We start from the raw sequence: 20326 nt of genomic DNA, 5'->3' as shown, positions 1-20326 counted from the left end.
GGGTGAGTTCCTAGTCAGGTTGCTGGTTTCACATCCCCATCTCCTCCAGGAGGGTCCAGATGACCTTCCCAAACCTCCCGACTCATCTGCAGTCAGCATCTGTGGCAAAGCAGGCCCGAGTAGTAGATGATGTCCAGTGAGGCTCCAGCATGTCAAAGAGTACACGGTCTTCCACTTTTTGTAGGGAAAACCACTGGGGATCTCCATCTGTTTCAATTCTGTACGTTCTTCTTCCCCAGACCGAGAGGTACGGTCTTCCTCTACTGTTAGGGGCCAAAAATAACATCCACAGCCTCTACCCAGCCCCAGCGTAGAAAGGCCTTTTGATCTCACTCAGCTCAGATCCTCACCCAAAGCAGTGATCTCCCCTGCAGCTCCTCTGAAGAGAAGGAAGGGGGGGAAAAATGGAACTTTTCCATTGGCTTCCAAAATGATGAATCAATATTCTTAAGTGATAGGGCAGGTGGCCAAATCCTTCTCCTGGGGGAGGCTGACAAAATTAGTCTCTCCATCCACTGAGGTCCTGCTCCTGCACATCACTGTGGGTCTCTGAGCCACCAAAGGTATCAAAACCACCTCCCCCCTCCCCCCCGGAACACAAATGGTCCTGTGAAGCTTCCTGGAAATCTTGTAAAATATGCTCCAGTAGGAGTGAGTGGATGCTAGGAAAACTCTGCCCACTGCCGCGTTCCCTGTATGCTGACATTTGCAATCAAGATGGAAAACATCCACGAGACGTGCCCCGGAGGACTGGCTTGTTTTCTTCTAAATAGTCTAGCATTTGACTCCCCCAAAACCCTTGTATCAGGATCTATAAAATACCACTGCCTGGGTGTATGGCATCAGAACCCTCTAGTCTCCCCGCGGCCTTTTGTCCGGCCTTGATGATTTCACAGCACACCCTGGGGCGGGAGTGGGGGCCAGGTAGGGGCCAGGTAGAAGTAGAAGAGCCCAGTCCTCCCAGGCTGGGTGTCTCTCCCCCGGCCTCCTCGACCTCACGCCATGTCCACAAGCAGCCGGAGAAATCTGACCCCTGAGTGCAAAGAGAAATGACAGAGCACGGGAAGAAAACGAAGCCCTGAGCTGGATACTTAACGTGGAAAACTCGAGTCCAACAAGATCATTTCCAGAAAAGTAACGGTTTTGCAAAACCAAAAAGTTATAATAAAAACTTGTTTGCATGCTCAACCCTAGTGCCTATTTTGGCTCAGTGGTGCCCCTGAGGGTGGCGCCTCCCATGTACCCTTGGTTACACACCACCCCACCCCACCCCACCCCTGCTGAGCCCACCACGGACACTTCTGTCCATTCTCCTTCCTTGAGGTCAGGAAAGCTGTGCAGACGGTTCAATTTAACTCAGGGGACCGAGTTGGGTGTGGACAGTAATTATAATACCTTGTATTTATGTCTAGCTATTTCTGGCCTGAGTTTGTTTTCCCATCCTTCAATTCCCTCTGAAGAGGTCAGTCAGCCTTATAGATGTGGCCTCTGGCCTTTCTTGTGATAGCATTCCAATGCTTATCCACATCACCTCTCCTAGAGGTGGAAGCCAGGCAGGGATTTTTCTCCTTACTCTATAGGGCAGGGCAATGGTAGGCCGGCCTTTTCAGAGCGAGTCACGGAGATGCACCTGAGAACTGCCAGTCATTTACTGAAGACTACAAGGCCAGCTTAGCCAGGGGACTTTGCCACTAAAAGACTATTCAAATCATGATCTCTGACCTGGATGATCAGCTTATTGAAAGAAAGAAAGAAAGAAAGAAAGAAAGAAAGAAAGAAAGAAAGAAAGAAAGAAAGAAAGAAAGAAAAGAAAGAAAGAAAGAAAGAAAGAAAGAAAGAAAGAAAGACAAAAAAAAAGATTTCACAAAAAACGTAGATGGTGCTACTGATGTGTTAATTCTATTGTAAGAACTCTATAAACATCAACTCTGTTAATTCTCATAATCACCCTATGCAGCACATACTAGATTATCCCTATATTCCAGGTTAGAAAACTGAGTCACAAGAGAGCTTGAGGAACTTACCCAAGATCATAGAGATAGTAGCTGGTGGGGCCAGGATTCAAACCCAGTGCACCAGCTCCAGGGTATCTGCTCTTAACCACTAAAGAGAGGCTCCCTTGCTCAAATTCATGAGCCCCACCCAGACAGTCTGATTCCACATGTCCCCACATGATTCAGATGGCCAGCCAGGTGTCCAAAGTACTGAGTTAGTGGTTCTCAAGCTGTGGTGTGCTTGTTGCTATTCAGATTCTGGGGCCCCGGAGGTTCTAGAACCGGAACCTAGAACGTACAGTTGTAACAAGCACCTAAGGTGGTTCCAGTGACGGCGGTTCACAAAAGGCACTTTGTAGAAAACCAGTCCTGTTGCTTCACCTGGACAAGTAAACAACTCATGGGGCACCTCACTGCAGCCTGCAGAGACCATTCATTCTCCACTAGAGCGGCTGCCCTGGGGGAGGGGGAGCCGGAGGCTGTGTGAGGGCTAGTCTGTTCTTTAGCCTTGGTGACTGAGGCTGCCTTCTGACTGCGGAGGAGGAGGGGAGGGTGGGTGACTGAAGACAGCTCACCGTCCCTCCACACTTGACAGGCTGCACATCAGAGGGGGACACGCGGTTGGTAACGGGAAAAGAAAAAAAGACTGGGCGGTCTGGGCCCCCATCTTCCACTGCCGGAACAATGGCCTCTTCAAATCCCTGGCATCTGAACTGGCAGCCGGCCACCAGGAAAGAAAAGAGCTCGCTGTCCCTTTAAGGACGCCCTCTCTCCGCAAAGGTCAGAAATGCCAGCTCAGCCTGCCCAGCGGCTGCCGTTTTGCCACTTTGGTGCCCCGGGGCCCTGGGCCGTGCTCCCCCCTCCAGCTGGTTCTCTGGGCACCTGCTGTCTTCTGAAAAAGGCAGAGCACCTGGGGGGACAGCTGCCGCTCTAAATGAGGTTCAGCGATCCATCCGGCAGGAACTGCTGATGTGCAGGGAACCCAAGACCTCATTTGCCTCTCAAAATCATTCCCCCCCGGAGAGTCAGCCCCAAGAAAGTGGGGCTTGGGGGCCAAGGTCAGAAAGATGACTGCAGGAGGGGGGATGGGGTCAAAAAGAAAACTGACCGAGGAATGGATGCTCCAAGAGAAACATGGTATTTCGTCCAGAAGAGCAAAAGCGGATGAATGAAAGACCCAGAAATCACAAAGAGATGGGGGTAGAGGGTGGAGGTTGGGAGGACAGGGCGAGGTGGGGGGTGGTGGCAGGCCAATGCAGGGGAGGGGTGGGGCAAGGGCTCTCCTCCCACAGACAGGGTTCAGTCGCTACCACTTTATGTAACCCGGGCAGCTTCCCTAACTTCCCTGAGCCCCAGTTTCTCTGTCATTTGGCGTTTACTGAACAGCAAATAAATACCAGAAACTAATAATGGCTGTTATATTAGCGTACTAGCCACTCCACGTGGGTCTCCCAGGCAGCTCAGACGGTCAGACTATGTGCTCAAGAAGCCTGAATCCTAGACCACAGCACCGGTTCGAAGTCATCTTGCAAACATGTGCCATGAGGAAAAGGGGCACTCATTTAGCAAACGGCCTGGGTTGGTGCAAACCAGGATTCTCCTGGAAAAACAGCTCAGAATTAGTCATGTATTCGTAATATAAAGCAGGGGTCGGAAACTTTTTCTGTAAAGGGCCAGAGAGCAAATATATTGGGCTTTGCAGACCACAGAGTCCGCCATCAGCACTGAACTCTTACTTCCGTAGGGTTAAAACAGCCATGGACAACATGGAAAAGGAAAGAACGTGGCTGTGTCCCAATAAAACTTTATTTACACGAAGAGGAGGCAGGCTGACGGAGGGCTTTAGTGGAAGAAAGGGTGAAATCCTTACGGGATTTATTCCTTAAGGAATAAAAGATATGGAGGCAGAAACCCATTTCTGGCTCTTCTATGCTGGGATTGTATTGTACCCACTAATTTGATTTCCAAGAAAAGCTTCCGGCCACCACCAGCCGACTGCAATGACTCATGCTGGATTCTTCGGCATCTAGGTCCAGAGTTTGCTTAGCATCTCTTCGCCCTTCCAAGCCCTCTTTTTCTTGTTCTTCTGGACTTCTATTCCTTGAGATTGGAAGCTCAGAAGAGGCAGGGTCTCCTTCCTCGGCAAGGTTAGCGAGGCACTGACCAAATGGCCCACCCTTCGAGGTGTCCTCCTCAGCATCCCTCACCGCGAAAACGTCGACCGCCCGCCCAGCTTCCCAGGCTGTGGCGGGCCGGGGTCCTTCGCGTCTGTCCATCTTCCTGAATGGCTACGCATCTCAGTGCTATGCCTATTTTCACTCATTCAGGGGAATGTCTACCGTATGGTGAGTAAACCTTAGAAAAGGCCAACTTCACCTCCGTCTTGAGTGGAGCTGGAAAAAGGCTGATACGGTACGTCCTCTCAGAGGGCCACCTTCCTGTTCCTTGCGTTCCGTTCCCACTCCCTGGAGTCCTTCTACCCCAGAGCCCAAGCACTTCAAGAATAACTTTCCTCAACTGTACGAACAACGTTTGTCATGACAATTTCTAACTGGCACTAAAAGCAGGGAGCATAAAAAAAGCTGAGAAATGAGGAAACAGATTAAAAGCAAAGGAGGTGGGAAAAAAAAGCAAAAAAAAAAAATCACTACTTCAAATTAAAAAAAAAATACTGCTTGCTTACATCATTCTATCTGCATAAAATGACCTCACTCCACGAATCCCTCCTATGCAGCCCCAACCTTCCTTCAAAAGCTCTGCTCTCTAGGGGCGCCTGGGTGGCTCAGTCGGTTGAGCGTCCGACTTCAGCTCAGGTCACGATCTCGCGGTCCGTGAGTTCGAGCCCCGCGTCAGGCTCTGGGCTGATGGCTCAGAGCCTGGAGCCTGCTTCCGATTCTGTGTCTCCCTCTCTCTCTGCCCTCCCCCGTTCATGCTCTGTCTCTGTCTCAAAAATAAATAAATGTTAAAAAAAAAAAAAAAAAAAAAAAAAGCTCTGCTCTCAAAGCACCTTCCCCAGGGCGACTTCCCTGATGAACTCCCCCAAATCTCTACAGCATCCCCTGGAATTCTCCAGTGTGCTTCACTGTTGCTTATGTACCTAATGCATGGTGTATGTCAGCCTACGGGTCCTAACCCTTATAATGCCACCTGCTCAAAACCCACATGATAACTTTTCCTTCTTCCACATGTAATTGGCCAGTGCTCTCCTGAGACTGTTGCTATGGCCAAGGCTCTGCTTCAATGGAACAGCTCCTGCTATCTCACAGTATCGTCAGTGATCTGTTACCACTGTTCACACCACCATTCCTTCCTTCGTTCATTCGGTCATTCGTGCATTCAATAAAACACACGTGGAATATTCACGTGCCAAGCAGTATCCCATAGATTGTCGTTCATCTCGTGTGCAAATTCATTTAATCCTCAGGCCAGACTATTATTAACACGTAACTGGCACACAACAACAGAGGTGATTTCAGAAGGAATTATGGTAAATGTGGGCACCTGCTGGGAAAGGGTAGACTGTCGTACTCTGGAAAAGAAGTGCTCATCTACCTGGTGCTCTGATGCCAGGAAAATGGACGGGACCTATCACAGTCCCCTCTAGGCCTGTGCTGTGCAATTTAATCACCCGGGTTTTATAAAAGTAGACGCAATTATATGTCAAAATGAACCGATGCATTAAACTTTAAAAAACCAAATCCCAGAAGGACTCAAAGAAAGCAAAAGTGAGTGTGTATATGGTACTGGTTTGGGAGGAACTTTCTGTGAATAATGCCAAACACAAAAACCACAGAGGACAAGAGTGATTAATTAACTGGATCACAAACAAATACACTTCTATGTGCCGAAAACAGCCTGAAGTTAAGACACACCACCCAGGGAAAATACTTATTACATGTATGACCTAAGGGTGAATATCCTTATTCCAGTCGAGTCCTGAGAGACGAAAAAGACAAACACCTCAACAGGGAGGTGGGCAGAGAACAAAAAGGTATTTCACAGGAGAAATATACATGGGTAATAAGGAAATTAAAAGCATGTCACCAAGGATCAAAGAAAGAGACGCAAATGAATGCAACTCTAAGATATCACTTGTGGATTATCAGATTGGCAAAGACTAAAAAGAATGGTAATGCCGAGGCACGCAAGGACAAGGGGAAGGAACAAACACTCATAACTTGCTGGCGGGTGTATAAATTGGAACGACCTTTCTGAAGGGCAACTTGGCACTCTGTATTAAAGCTGCTGACCTAGGGGCGCCCCGGCTGGCGCAGTGGGTAGAACATGCGAGTCTTGATCTCAGGGTTGTGACTTAAGCTCCACATTGAGTGTAGAGAGTACTTAAAAATAAAAACGGAAAAAAAAAAAAAAGCTGTTGACCTAGAAATCTGGTTTCTAAGGTATTTACCTGAAGAATGTTAGTATGACATTATTTTTAATCTTGAGGAATAAGAAATAACCTAAGTGTCAAACAGGAGGAGAATAGACAAGTACTTGCATATTTGCAATACTGCCCCTTAAATGTAATTATGTAAATCAATATTTATTATTATAGAGAGATCAGATGCTGTTAATTAAAGGATTCCGGAACAGTGTATAGAACGAGTTATAAGTTTCACCTATGTTTATCTATGTATAGTATACATAGAAAAAATAGTTCAAAGGATAAAAACCGAAATGTTAACAGTGATTATCACTGAGGGGTGGTATTATGATGGACTTCTTTTTGACTTTATATTTGCTAATGTTTCTACCAACATTAGAATACGCAGAGGCAATCGGTGATGCAAAAAACCATAAATATTCAAACAAGTTGAAACTACTGATAATCTTTTTCTGGAAAAAAGCTCTTTACTTCTGATTTTTGGAAGAGAGAAAATATGTAAGAGAACTCTGAAAAGCAGAAAGGACTACACAAGTCCAAGAGGGCCATCAATTATCCAGCAAATCTGTTCTGGGCACCAACGATGTGTAAAGCCTTGTAGAGAGCACCAGAAGATAAAACAAAATTTGGAATGACTCTCTCGTTTCGGAAAAGATTTAATATGTTATAAAAGACAGAATGATGCTTTAATCCAAGACTGAAATGATGGGGATCCAACGGAAGTGCACAGAGAATGGGAAAGGACGAATTAATTCCTAACTGGAGATGAGATAAACCTGGGGTGGACTTCTTCAAGGTGAGAATGAAGACAAGTCTGAAAGAGAAATGGGATTTCTACAGCCAAAGACCGGAGAACCATAAGCAAAGGGGTAACATAACCCAAGACTGCAGTGACAGGACACAGTACGTGGGCGACACGCCCCTCGCTAAGGAAAGGAGTGTCGGGATGGTGGGGACAGTAGAGCCCCGTGGAAGTGTGGAGTGATGACGAGGCTGGACAGTCACCATGGAGCCAGAATGGGGAAGGCCTTAAGTGCCATGCCCCAGTGTCCGCTGTATTTTGTAGGTTCCTAGGGGCCAAGTTCAGTTTTGGGGGTTGGAAATCTGACCTGTATGATAGCTGAATCCCAATGAACCCCAAGAGTTCCAGGAAGAGAGGAGGTTATTCAGCCATCAAAGGGGGAAGAAGTGCTGATACATGCTATGACTTAAACGAATCTTGAAAACATTATACTAAGTGAAAGAAGCCAGTTCATGATTCCATTCATGAAAAGTCCAGAACGGGGGACTCTACAGAGACAGGAAATAGATTAGTAGTTGCCAGGTTGTGAGGGTTGGGATGGGCGTGGGGGGGGGGGGGGGGGGGAGATGGTTACCTGCTAAAATGTACGGACGGGGTTTCTTTCCGAGGTGATGAAAATGTCCTCAAATTACCTGTTGTCTTGTTGCACATATCGTGAATATACTAAAATCCACTGAACTGTATACTTTAAATGAGTTGTGTGGCATGTGTATTATATCTCAAGAAAGCTTTTAAAAAAAGAAGAAGAAGAAAAAGCGATCAGCCAGGTGGCTACTGCAACAGGCCAAGCAAGGCATGGAAGGTTGGTTATGAATTAGGACAGTGACAGTAAGTCATGGGAAAGGACAGAGGACAAACCAGAGAGGCTGCAAAGAGAACTAACTATGTGGAGAATGAGGAAGAACAAAGGAAAAAATAGCTCTGAAGCTTCCAACGTGAATGATTAGGGCAAGAGGATGTGAAGAGAAGGCTGGCTGGGAGATTATCATAAATATGCTTTCTGCGCAGCCAGGGGCTTGGCCCCTGCAGGCAGCGAGGAAGCAGAGAGAGAGAGGTGAGGGCCTGGAGTTCACAGCCCTCCTCCTGGCAGTGGTGGTGAGAGACGTCTTTTGTGACTGGTGACAATTACCAATTCCTTTTAGCAGGAGGGATCATCTCAAAAGTGGTCCTAACTTAGGCTTGGAAATGTACTCGGGGGAAGGTGCACAGAGAAAGAAGGTTAGGACGGCAGTAAACAAGAAAAACCAATTGTACAGCTGCACACACAATCGTGTCAGCATTTAACAGAGCGGAGTACTGCTCTAGGTCCAGAGTTTTGTAAAAAGGAGTACCATCACGGCTTCCATAAACGTAATGGCTCATACAAAGACGGCTCAAGAGGTGAATGGCAGCGGTTAGCTCCTCTTACCAATGCGCCTCCCAGGAGTACAGATTTACTCCACTTGTTTGTATCAAAGAAGACAAGAGCATGAAGTAGAAACGCTTGGTTCACAGAATCAGAGATTTAAAAAAAAAAAAAAAAAGCCGTTTGAGGGGCGCCTGGGTGCCTCAGTCGGTTAAGCGTCCGACTCCTGATTTCGGCTCAGGCCGTTATCTCACAGTCTCATGAGTTTGGGCCCGACATGGGGCTCTGTGCTGACAGCACAGAATCTGCTTGGGATTCTCCCCCTCTCTCTGCCTCTCCCCTGCTTGCGCTCTGTCTCTCTCAAGATAAATAAACTTAAAAAAAAAAAAAAAAGTCATTTGAACAAGGGTCAACAGAGACTCCATAAATAAGAGTATGCTTTAGACTCAAAAGACGGCTAAAAAATAATCATCATCACGTGCACAGCAGATCACCTCCAAAAGCCCAGTGGTGACAGTTCCCAAAATTTGCATCCTGGGGCTTGTGGAGTTGAGCCTCTGGGAAACAAAGGCGTTTTGCATGTCATAATGCCACCGGATATAAACTCCGACCGTTCAGTAAGGCATAAAGAGTTGAGGTCGCTGCAGGGAAGCTATTATGAAACAGTGAGGCTCCCAGTCTCAGGAGAATGGGTCCAAAAAAAGATCTTAACTGGAAGATAAATCTATTTGCACTCCAGCAGGAGAGGGATCTGAGTCCCTCTGTGGAATTTTCCTACAGTACGCAGCACTGGGAGTCCAGGTCTGGCTCCCCACTACTTCAGTCAAGCCCCCCACCCCTCCGCCCCAAGGCAAGGACTGGTTGCTCCTGGTCTTTGTGTTTCTACCACGAGCCCAGTGGGCACTCCAGAAATGTTCAAGTAAACAAACGAATAAATGATTAAGAAGAGGACGGCAAGAATCCAGTGGGAACTTGAGACTATTAAAGGGTCCTATACTCCAGAGAACCTTAGCCTGAAGTCCATGGGCATCCAGAAGAGAGAAAATCTGCTGTTCTAATCTCAACTATCATCTTAGAGATGTGGGCGCTGGTGCCTTGACGAGGAAGGTCACACGCTCAGTGAGTGGCAGAACATATCCTAGCCTCCAGTTAAGTGACCAAGTGACCATACCCGGAGGGGGCAGCAGACAGAAGGGTTCCAGCAGCGAGACTAAAATACATGATTTGGGAGGCTGTTAACTTCAAAGAAGGAGTAAAACTGACTGAAAGTAAAACTTTCCTGGCTGTTCCAGGAAAGATCATGATCAGAGTTCTCTGTATCCATCATCCAGGGCGTGAGAGACAACTGTGGACGTTAAGTATGTGGAGAGCCAGGTTATGACCATGCTCTCTTTTTGCACAATGTCAAACGTAAGACAATGAAAATTTTAACAGCAGCTTAACCTTTATAAGGTTACAATGGGCCAGGCCTCCCCCTGAGTACATGCTCAGGAATTATCTTCCCAAAGCCCTCCAAGGCCAGGTGGGATTAGCCCCATTTTATAGATGAGAAAAATCAAGGCTTGACAGAGTAGGTAACTTGCCCAGAATCACCCAACCAGAAAGGAACAGAACCACCTACGCCTGTCCCTTAGGGTCCCCCACAGAGCTAAAGGGAGGGAGCCCTGTGCTAGGGGCAGCCATTCGAGTCCAGAGTCTGTCAGAACAAAGAGGCACTGCCTGAGAAGTATAATATACCCGTAACATACCCCCTGGGGGGGGGGGGGCGGGACAAGCGTACTTGGCCCAGGTGCAGGTGCGCAGGTACGCAGTCAGTGCTCAGTCCCCAAGACCTGCATTTTCTGGGGCTTATCCTTCCAGCCTTTGAATATTTTCACAAATCTTATACAACAAATAAACAAACTGAATGGCTTTCAAATATTTAGGCATTGTTATAATGCTTAACTGGATGATGAACAATGTTTAATTTTTCTCCTTTAAGTTGAACAGCTATGCATTATATTCTTTCTTTTGGATGCATGATACGTTCTACAAATTAAAAACAAAAAACAGGGGCACCTGGGTGGCTCAGTCGGTTAAGCGTCCGACTTCGGCTCAGGTCATGATCTCACGGTCTGTGAGTTCGAGCCCCACGTAGGGCTCTGTGCTGACAGCTCAGAGCCTGGAGCCTGCTTCAGATTCTGTGTCTCCCTCTCTCTCTGACTCTCCCCCGTTCATGCTCTGTCTCTGTCTCAAAAATAAATAAAACATTAAAAAAAATTTTAAAACAAAAAAAAAAAGCAATTTTTTTTTTTTTTAAATAAACCCTGACCCAGCCCCAAAGTGAAGCCACCAGATCAGCAATGACAAGGGTCATGGTTCAGCACAGAGGTGAACACTCTGAAAAACTGTTCTACTATATGATCGCCTGATACAAACGACACCACTCCCCAGAAAGACCACCCCACCTCCGCACCAAACCCTTCCTAAATTGTTAAGTTTAAAGCTCTAAACTTTGGGGGCACCTGGGTGGCTCAGTCAGCTAAGTGTCTGACTCTTGATTTCAGCTCAGCTCATGATCTCATGGATCGCCAGATCGAACCCCACTTCAGGCTCTGCACGAACAGTAAGGAACTGGCTTGAGATTCTCTCTCCTTGCTCTCTCTGGCCCTCCCCCATGCGCTCTCTCAAAATAAATAGACATTTAAAAATAAATAAACAAAATAAAGCTCCAAATTTCTACCAATAAACACTTTTCCCACTAAGTCAAGTACTTAAGTGTAGAGGTTAAGAGCACAGGCTTTACAGACAGACAATTTCAGTTTTATCCCAGTTCTGCCAATAACCATGGGGTCCTGGCCCTGTTACTTAAACCTCTTTTGAGACACAGTTTCCTTACCTGTAAAAAAGGGATAAATACCACCTTCCCTGTCGAGTTGTGTGAGGGTTACATGAGATAAAAAAGAGAGAAGGGGGGGATAGAGAGAGTGAGAGAGGGAGAGAGAAGGGGAGGAAGGGAGAAAGGAAGGGAAGATGGAAAGGGAGTGAGGGGGAGAAGAGAGAGACAGAGAAAGAGAGAGAGACAAAGAAAGAGAGAGAGAGGAAGGAAGGAAGGAAGAAAGAGGTGCACCGGGGCGGCTCAGTCAGTTGAGCTTCGGACTAAACTTCAGCTGAGGTCATGATCCCAGGGTTGTGGGATCAAGCCCTGCGTCCAGCTCCTCGCTGAGGGTGGAGTCTGCTTAAGATTCTCTCTCTCTCCCTCTCCTCTCTCCCCCACTCATGCGCTCTCTCTAAAATAAAATAAATTAAAAAAGGAAAGAGACAAATAAAGAAAAGCTCACAGAAGCATTGTTTTTAATTTGCAACACTATTCTTCTTGCCTGCTCTCAAACCACCCACTTACGCTCCAGGCCCCAGAACATCTTGCCCACCAAGTTTGGAAATACATCTCCACCCTCTGTGGTCATCCTGAACCCGAGGGCTTCTCCTGGCTGAGTACAGCAAGCCCGCATGTCTCTGCCTCACCTGTGAGACGATCCTATCTGTAGGTGGAACCTGTCTTACCATTTGAGTATCTACCCCCGTGTCCCCACACACCCCTGCATTCTGATCGGGCCACGCAGCTCTTGCTCCCTGCCACCAGGCCCTCACTGTGGTTTCTGTGGTCTAGCTCTTGCTTCTTCCCTGTCTAGTTCTTCCTCTTGAAGTTTCGGGCGTCCTCGTCGTTCAAGGCTCAACCCTCAGGAGGGCTGGGTGGCTCAGTCGGTTGAGCATCGGACTGACTCTTGATTTCGGCTAGGGTCACGATCCCAGGGTTGTGGGATCAAGCCCTGCGTCAGCCTCCGCATTGAGCATGAAGCCTGCTTGGGATCCACTCTCTCTGTCTCTCTCTCTACCCCTCTCCCTGACTCATGGTCTCTCTAAAAAATAATAAAAATAAATAAATACATACATACATACATATTAGGCACTCATTCTACCTCCTGTTCAGCCCTTCTCCATTTACTTTGCCCGTTACTGCTCTCTCCCTCTCCGTTCTTGCATACCTTTCTAGTTTAATTCGTCTTCATTAAACACCTTCATAGATTACCTTGCCAAATTCTTCTAACTTTTCAAGAGTATCAGTCTTCTCTCTCCTCACGGGCAAAGCCCGTGTTCCAACTGCTTTATAACTGTGGTGGTTAAGAGCACGATCTTAAGTCAGACTGCCAGCTTGAACACTTTAGGGGCTGTGTGACCTTGAGCTGATGACCTAACCTCTCTGTGCTTCGGTTTACTGATTTGTAAAACCTACACCATAATAACATATAGCTCAAAAGAACAGCTCTGGGCTAATATATAGAAAACATTTAAGATACGCGTGATACAGTAAGTTACTGCAGAAGTATTAGCTATTACTATTAATATCCTTATCCTTACTATTATCCTTATCCTTACTATTAATATCCTTATCACGGTCACCGTTACGGTTTTTTGAACACTGTTAACAGCGTTTCGAATAAGACCGCTAGCTCTAAAGTATCCAGTGAAAACATACCACTTTGCTGCATTTGAGAGGCATCTTTATCCGTCTAAACTAGGGGGCAGCAAACTTTGTGTAAAGGGCTAGACAATAAATAGCCTAGCTTTGTGGGCCATAGGTGTCTATCGTAAGTGCTCAGTTCCGACACTGTACCATGACAGCAGCCACAGACAAGGCCATACGCCAACGAGTGTGGCTGGGTACAAATAAAACTTAACTTATGGACATTAATATCTTAATTTCATATAATTTTCACATGTCATGAAATACCACTCTTCTCTTGATTTTTTTCAACCATTTAAAAAATGTAAACACAGGGGCGCCTGGGTGGCTCAGTCGGTTAAGCGGCCGACTTCGGCTCAGGTCACGATCTCGCAGTCCGTGAGTTCGAGCCCCGCGTCGGGCTCTGGGCTGACGGCTCAGAGCCTGGAGCCTGCTTCTGATTCTGTGTCTCCCTCTCGCTGACCCTCTCCTGTTCATGCTCTCTCTCTGTCTCAAAAATAAATAAAACGTTAAAAAAAAAATTTTTTTTTAAATGTAAAAACAAACAAACCAACCCCCAAAACATACTTAGCTGCATGAAAACAGGCAGCAAGCTGAACTTGAGCCCTGGCTGTTGGGTGCTGACCCCCTGGTCTAAGGTTATACAAGTCCTTCCATGACATTTCAAATCCTACAGGCAATAAGAAAGCCATCAGCGGGTTTTCAGGAGGGGGGGTGGGCCCATGGATGCACTTCCATAAAAGCAGCTATGTGGCCATCACTGGTGCCCAGCAAGACTCCTGGTTCTCCTCCCCTCCTGCCCTTCAGAAGCCTACTGTTTCCCGGCCTTCCTGCGGTCAGGCCACGTGATGACCATGGACCATGCTGAAGGGCAAGGGCAGCGTGCTCGCTTCCGAGGAGAAGCACCAAAGAGCCAGGCTCTCCTGCCCCTGACCTCTGCAGTGACTGCGGAGGGGGCGCCAGGAGACTCTACGGCCTAGATCACCGAGCCACCGTATGCCTCACAGAGGACAGCCTCCCTGGGGTCTTTTCCAGAGCCTCAGAGGGGCTTGCAGTGCTCAAGAGTTAGCTTATGATGAGTCAAGCTACTGAGTTTGGAGGGGGCGGGGGAGGACAGTGGTTGCTGTCAGAGCAGAACCTAGCCTACCCAGTTTAACTCAACATCTTTGTGCAAATAGGAACCAAAGAACGGCGTTAAGGGTAAGGACACATAACGACATCTAGCAATATCTACTTTACCCAGTCTTTCACCTTAGCTCATTTAGGAAACAAACGTCCGGCCTTCTGGGACAAGGGATCAGAAGCGTTCTATCACAAGAAGCCTCAAACCATCTCTTCCAAAAATGAAATTCAATGACAAAAAGTCTCCGAATGGCCAGGAGAAAGGGTCTCTAACCAGAACAAAGAAGCCCAAGTGCCCCCTATTCGCGGGGGGGATCCACTCAAAGACCCCCAGCGGACCCCTGAAACCACAGGCGGTACCGAACCCCAAACAGATGACCCTTTTTCCTACAGGTACACACCTGTGATTAAGTTTAATTTACAAATTAGGCACAGTAAGAGATTAACAACAAATAATAATAGAACGATTATAATATACTGTAATAAAAGTTCTGTGAATGCGGTCTCTCTCATACACACACACACAAAATGCCCTATTCTTCTATACTCACCCTTGTTGTGATGATGTGAGATGATACAATGCCTACGTAAGAGGAAGATGTGAGGGGAACAGGGGGGTGTCATGGCACTGTGTTGGGCTCCTACTGACCCTCTGAGGACACGACAGGAGGGTCACCTGCTTCCAGACCACAGCTGGCCACGGTAGCTAACACCTCACGAAGCAAAACCACGGATAAGGGGGGACTGCTGCCCTTCCAATCTGATTTGCTTTGACACCATCCCTGCCAACCATCTCCCATTCTAATACAGTACATTTCTTTCTCCTTAGACTAATGATAATGGTGGCAAGAAGAACAATAAATCATGCGGCCTGCCACTCATTTCAAGCCAGGTGCAGTTCCCAACGTAGAAACCTGGGTAAGAGGTGGGAACGGCCTACCCTTTGAAAAAAAAAAAATCTGTAGAGTCAGATCACAGCTGTCCTGATCACTCATGGGATTTAAATGCTTAGGTGACCGGCACTCCGTGCCCTGGATGTGACAGACCATGGGGAAATCCCCGATTCCCTCCCACCAAATAATAAAGTAAATCTTGCACTGTTAGCGAGAGGGTGTGCCTGCTGGGGGATGTTTGTAAATGAGCATTTAATATTTTCAAATGAAGGGGTTTTTTTTTTAGTGTTTCCTGCTGGCTAGGGAAGCACACCAGAGTCCACATTACGAGCGACTGCTCTGTAAGAACTGTGGCCTTTTTCTAAACCAGGAGTGAAAAGGAAGCTGACAGACAGACTAATCCTCCCAGCACTGTCATTTAACCCTGCTTTCAAAACAACTACCACCCAAGGCAAACAGAAGTCACCTACGAAGGCCACACAGCAGGCGCGGAGGTGGTTACAAGGTTTGGATTCCTCAGAGTCCAGTCGGCTCTCCAGAATCTCAAGCTACTGAGCGACCCCAACCTTCACTGCAGCTCACCTCCCGGTAAGCATCTGAATGCCTTGGGAAGCCTGGCTCTGAAGGAGGTCACACGCAGGCCTTCCTCCTCGAGAGAGAAAATTTCTCACAGAAAGAACCTCGAATGAGAAAAGTATAAGCTGGTCTGGACCCTCCCCAGAGAAAGAAATTCCAAGCTTTTTCTTTATGTCTAAGTTAAATCCTCCCAGGCACCGTCACCCATTTCTCCTTTCACGGGTCTACAGCAGGGCTGAAGAAGGAACAGTGTTTGCAGGTCCGAAGGAAAAACACTTGCAAACACTTGTTTGCAGGTCCGAAGGAAAAAAAGCATACTGGACGGCTGATCTTTGGTATCTAATGAAATACGGATGATCACAAATCTCCATGAAACGCGGAGGAAATCGAAAATGAAGTTCGGTCCCCGCTACCTGGGGAGGCCCTAAGTGAGCAGGGTCCCTCACACAGCGCTCACATTCCTCAAGAAACGGGGTGAAAGCTCACTCACCTGCTCAAACACAAACAGGAGCTCAAAACTTCTCTATGTGCGGACCACGGCCTGGCCACAGAAATGCTTCCCCTGCAACGTGCCGAGAACTGTTCTCTCGTTCCTCTATTTTCCCAGAACCACATTCTTGCAGCACATGGGCTTTCCTGAAGGTCTGGCAGAGCCTCCAGGCTCTGTGAAGACCGCACCCACCAACCCCAACAGATGTGAGGACCGGGAACACAAGGACAGCGAATGAAGACAGATGTCACTGCAGTCTGCCAAGTCCTCTGGGGGCCAAAACAATCTGTACATGGGGCACTCCACCACACTGGAGAGCTTCTTGGTGTTGGGACCCTACAGGATTTAGGAATATCTTTACATCTCTCTCTCTCTCTCTCTCTCTCTCTCTCTCTCTCTCTCTCACACACACACACACACACACACACACACACACACACACACAATAAATAAATAAATGGAAACTCTGTAGAAGCTCAGGACTGGTGAATGCTTCTTTAAAAACATTACATGGCTTCCAAATTGTCTGTGCTCCCAACTCTGCTTTGGCACGGCCCCATGTGTTTGCACGTGCCGTCTCCTCCACCGTTGCCCTTAACCTCGTGCACCAAGTTACCTGAAGGCAGAATCACAGAATCATCTTTGGAGAGAGTCTAAAGACCCTGTCAGGGGGAGGCTGAAAAAGCAGGATTTCCCTCTCACATTCCAGCCGGTGTCAATCACGGCCACGTGCCTTCATCAGCATCATCCAAAAGCATCCCCTATGATAACCTCCTAACACCATGAGGGGCAGTATTAGTGCTGTACAAAGCACAGCCTCTACTTACCTAACATTGGCCAGCCTTCGAACCCCCGACTCAAATGCCAATTACTCTGGGAAGCTTCCGGGTCACCCCAGCTGAAATGAATCCTAGCCTCCTCTCACTGTCTACAGTGCTTGTTGTCTATTGCATGTATCTGTTCTTTAGCATTTACTGACTTGTTTTGGAGAAAGTGTGTGTTTGTGTGGGTGGGTGTGTGTGTGCATACAGGGTGGCTGAAACTTATTCTATCTGTGAAGCTACCAGTCCCTAGAAGTCTGAGGCAATGCCCTTATATTTTTGTAGCCCCCACGATGCCTAAGCACAGGACTGTGAAAATAATAATTACTTGGCCAACATTTGTAGAATGAAGGGAAGAATGAATAATGGATGTACAGACCCTGACTCTGCCCTCTGGGAGAGTAGGTCTAATGCAGATACAATTGCTCGCAAAACTGTTGCTCGCTGTTGCTCGCAAAACTGAAATAATAGTCCAGTAACAGGAGTGCACCCTACCTTTTTCACTAACCAGTTGCATGAATTTAGGCAAAACTCTTTACTACTCTGTACCTCAGTTTCCCTGGTTCTCAAATGGAGATGTCAGCTGCTTCGTGGGGCAATAATAAGGATCAATTAAGATAATGCATTTCCTTATACTATTTTTTTTTTAAGAAACTTGTTTTTTTAATGTTTATTTTTGAAAGAGCGCGCTGGTGAGGGAGGGGCAGAGAGAGGGAGACAGAGGATCCGAAGCAGGCTCTGTGCTGATAGCAGAGTCCAATGTGGGGCTCAAACTCACGAACCACGAGATCATGACCTCAGCCACAGTCGGGAGCTTAACCGACTGAGCCACCCAGGCACCTCACCTCCTTACACTTTTAAAAGTCTAACTAAAAAAACAAATATAAGGCAAGGAGACCACAAAGCAGGGAAACAAAAGCGCCAATATATGGTATTGCTGCATGCAGAGGAAAATGATCTATAGAAAAGCAACCAAGAACAGGTGAATCACTAGGGAAAATTACCCACAAGTCCCAAGCCTGATTCCTATCTGTACACCCTCTCTGCGACTCAGTTTCCTCGCTCTGTAAAATGAGGATCTTAACCACGCTGCCTTTGGCACCATAGGACTTCACGTATGTGAAGTGCTTAATATGGTCCTTGACACCCCCGTAAGCACTCAATAAATGTTAGTTGCCATTTTTATTCTTTTTTTTAATCAGCATTATCATCATTTTTTAATATCACTAACACATAGTAGGATTCCAGAAATGTTTCTAGAAACACCAGGAGGTCAATTAATTCCATCTTCTTCCGTACGCAGATAACGTTACCCAGCACAGGGTAGCCAATATATTTGGTCACCTCGTTCCTACCAAGTCTCCATGTGGACAGAGGAGAACTCAGACAGGGGATACCACCAAAGGGAGCCGCATTTCAAGCCCACACATTCACAATACAACTACAACATTGGCCCCTCGACCAAAATGGACCAACAGATCTGCACCTAATGAAAGAAAGAGGGAATCACAGGATCTAACACTAGCCAGGCAGACAGACAGAAACGACAAAACTTCCCCATCCTTGTAATACGGTATTTGGCTGAAAAAGACAAGGTTACCCCAATTACAGTTCCCAGCATAACAATGATCTCCTGTTGAAATGCATCAAGAGATACTCAAGGCAGATTTTTAAAGGCACATGTCTCTGCATGTCCCTGAGGGACCAATAGGGGCTGAGCAGAGAAGCATTTCTGTGTTAAAGTGATGTCTCATCCTGAGAGACAGCCAGGCACCCCTTCAGTCCCAACCGTGGCTGCTGACAGTAGGGGCACGGAAGGACACGGAGTGATTTCCGAAGATGAGCCCAGCACCCCCACTCTCCCAGCAAGACCTGGATCTTCCTTGGAGGCCTCATCCAAGTTACAGGCCCAGCTTGGCTCTGCTGAGGGACCAAGGGGCGGCTCTGGGTGCTGACTGGGCCTTGGCATTCTCAGTGACAACAGATTCCACTAATGCCTTTCCAATCCTGAAGAACAAGGAACCTGGCCCCAAGAAAGCAGGAATGGCATTGCAGTACCTCTACGTCCTTTTCTCAACCTCAGGGGGAGGGGGGTGGGGGTGGGGGTGGGGGGCCTTCAGCACAAGAGCTACAGATAGGAGGGAGTGATACCAAATCTTGAGAAGAGACTACAGGCTGGGGGCGGGGGTCACTGACTATTCACGACCTCAGTTTTTAAGAGTTAAGCTCACAAGAACTAAGCTCCTCCCTTTCCTTTCCGCAAAGTACCTTTTGAAGACCCACTAAAGAGCCCTCTTGCCTAGAGGAGAGCTAGACTAGATTAATCCTGTTAGACTTCAACCTAGAGTAGGAGGTTCTGGAAGGCCAGATGTGAGCTAGAGCCAGGACAGGACGACATGTATTAAACTGCTCAGTACCTACCCCGATTCTGGAAATCACCCTCCCAACCACAGAGATCATTTCCCATGGTCCCACCATGGACTTCGGGTGGACGGCTGGGAGCTGCAAGAAAGGCAGGGCGCATCCCCGCGGGAAGCTCTCCCAAACTCTCCTCCTCCCACCCTCCGCTGTCAAGGAGAAAGGCACCATCCCCAGCCCAGAGAGCTGGTCCCCGGTAAGCTGCACACACTACCCCGTGGGGAGGGCCAGATCCCTGCCGTGACAAAGTTTCCCAGGCGAAATCTCCAGTTTCTCAACCACATAAAAAAGCCAATTCACCCACCCACCCGCCCGATTCCGAGGAGGAAAGGGAGAGGTGAGGGTTTTATTTTTAAAATGGAAGGTAAAAATATTCTGACTGCTTCTGCGGCTACCAGACAGCTAGCTCGCATCCCAAGCAAGAGGAGGCTCTAATATCCCAACATCAGGCTCTGCAAGAGGTGCCTCCAAAGCCCCAAGGTGTGTGCGTGGTAGGCACGGCAGGAGGGCCACCCCACTCTCCTTTGGACGCCAGGCATGCCAGAGGTCGGGGCCTGGTCCTCCCGACTTCTCAGAGAGAAGCCTCGAAGAGATCAGAGCCTGCCCGCTGGGATGAGGGTACCCTATGGAGCAGGGCGAGCCAGGCCCCTGGGGCTGGCTGTCAGGCTGGGTAGAGTGCCACTGCCCCCACCACCGGCCGGGCGTGACCCAAGGGACCCTTCTTTACCAAGTTCCCTCAGCATGCACCACCCATTAGGTCCCTCAAAGTTGGAGACTCTTTCCAGCTGCACTTGGATTCTCTCCACAGCCCCCCAACTTCCACCAACCCCCTCCCCCAGGGAAGATGCTGGCAGAAAATAACTGCAGCGGGGTAGAAGCTAGGATGAGCCAGGGAGAGTGACCCAACTTTGTAGGGTGTGCGGCCCCCCTCTTGACTCCTTGAGAACCATGGGGGGGGGGGTGGGGACAGGCCTGTG

The 20326-nt window shown here is 47.9% G+C and overlaps 1 protein-coding gene across 17 annotated transcripts in view; it reads right to left on the bottom strand.

Annotated features, from left to right (window-relative positions):
• GRAMD1B (GRAM domain containing 1B) overlaps positions 1 to 20326 on the bottom strand; it is a 248434-nt gene that overhangs the window by 76849 nt on the left and 151259 nt on the right. The window contains exon 1 of one of the 17 annotated variants that reach the window (XM_045038451.1): positions 2025 to 3205. The exons of the other annotated variants lie outside the window; for them this stretch is intronic. Within the exon in view, the coding sequence (XP_044894386.1) occupies positions 2025 to 2173 (149 nt within the window). The 5' untranslated portion in view covers positions 2174 to 3205. Of the gene's footprint in view, positions 1 to 2024; positions 3206 to 20326 lie in introns of those variants that run through there. 17 annotated transcript variants of the gene reach the window in all.

Source organism: Felis catus, chromosome D1 (genome assembly GCF_018350175.1).
Source record: "Felis catus isolate Fca126 chromosome D1, F.catus_Fca126_mat1.0, whole genome shotgun sequence".
NCBI classification, from domain to species: Eukaryota; Metazoa; Chordata; class Mammalia; order Carnivora; family Felidae; genus Felis; species Felis catus.
The sequence above is the reverse complement of the archived record's forward strand: the minus strand, read 5'-3'. Positions and strand labels throughout refer to the sequence as shown.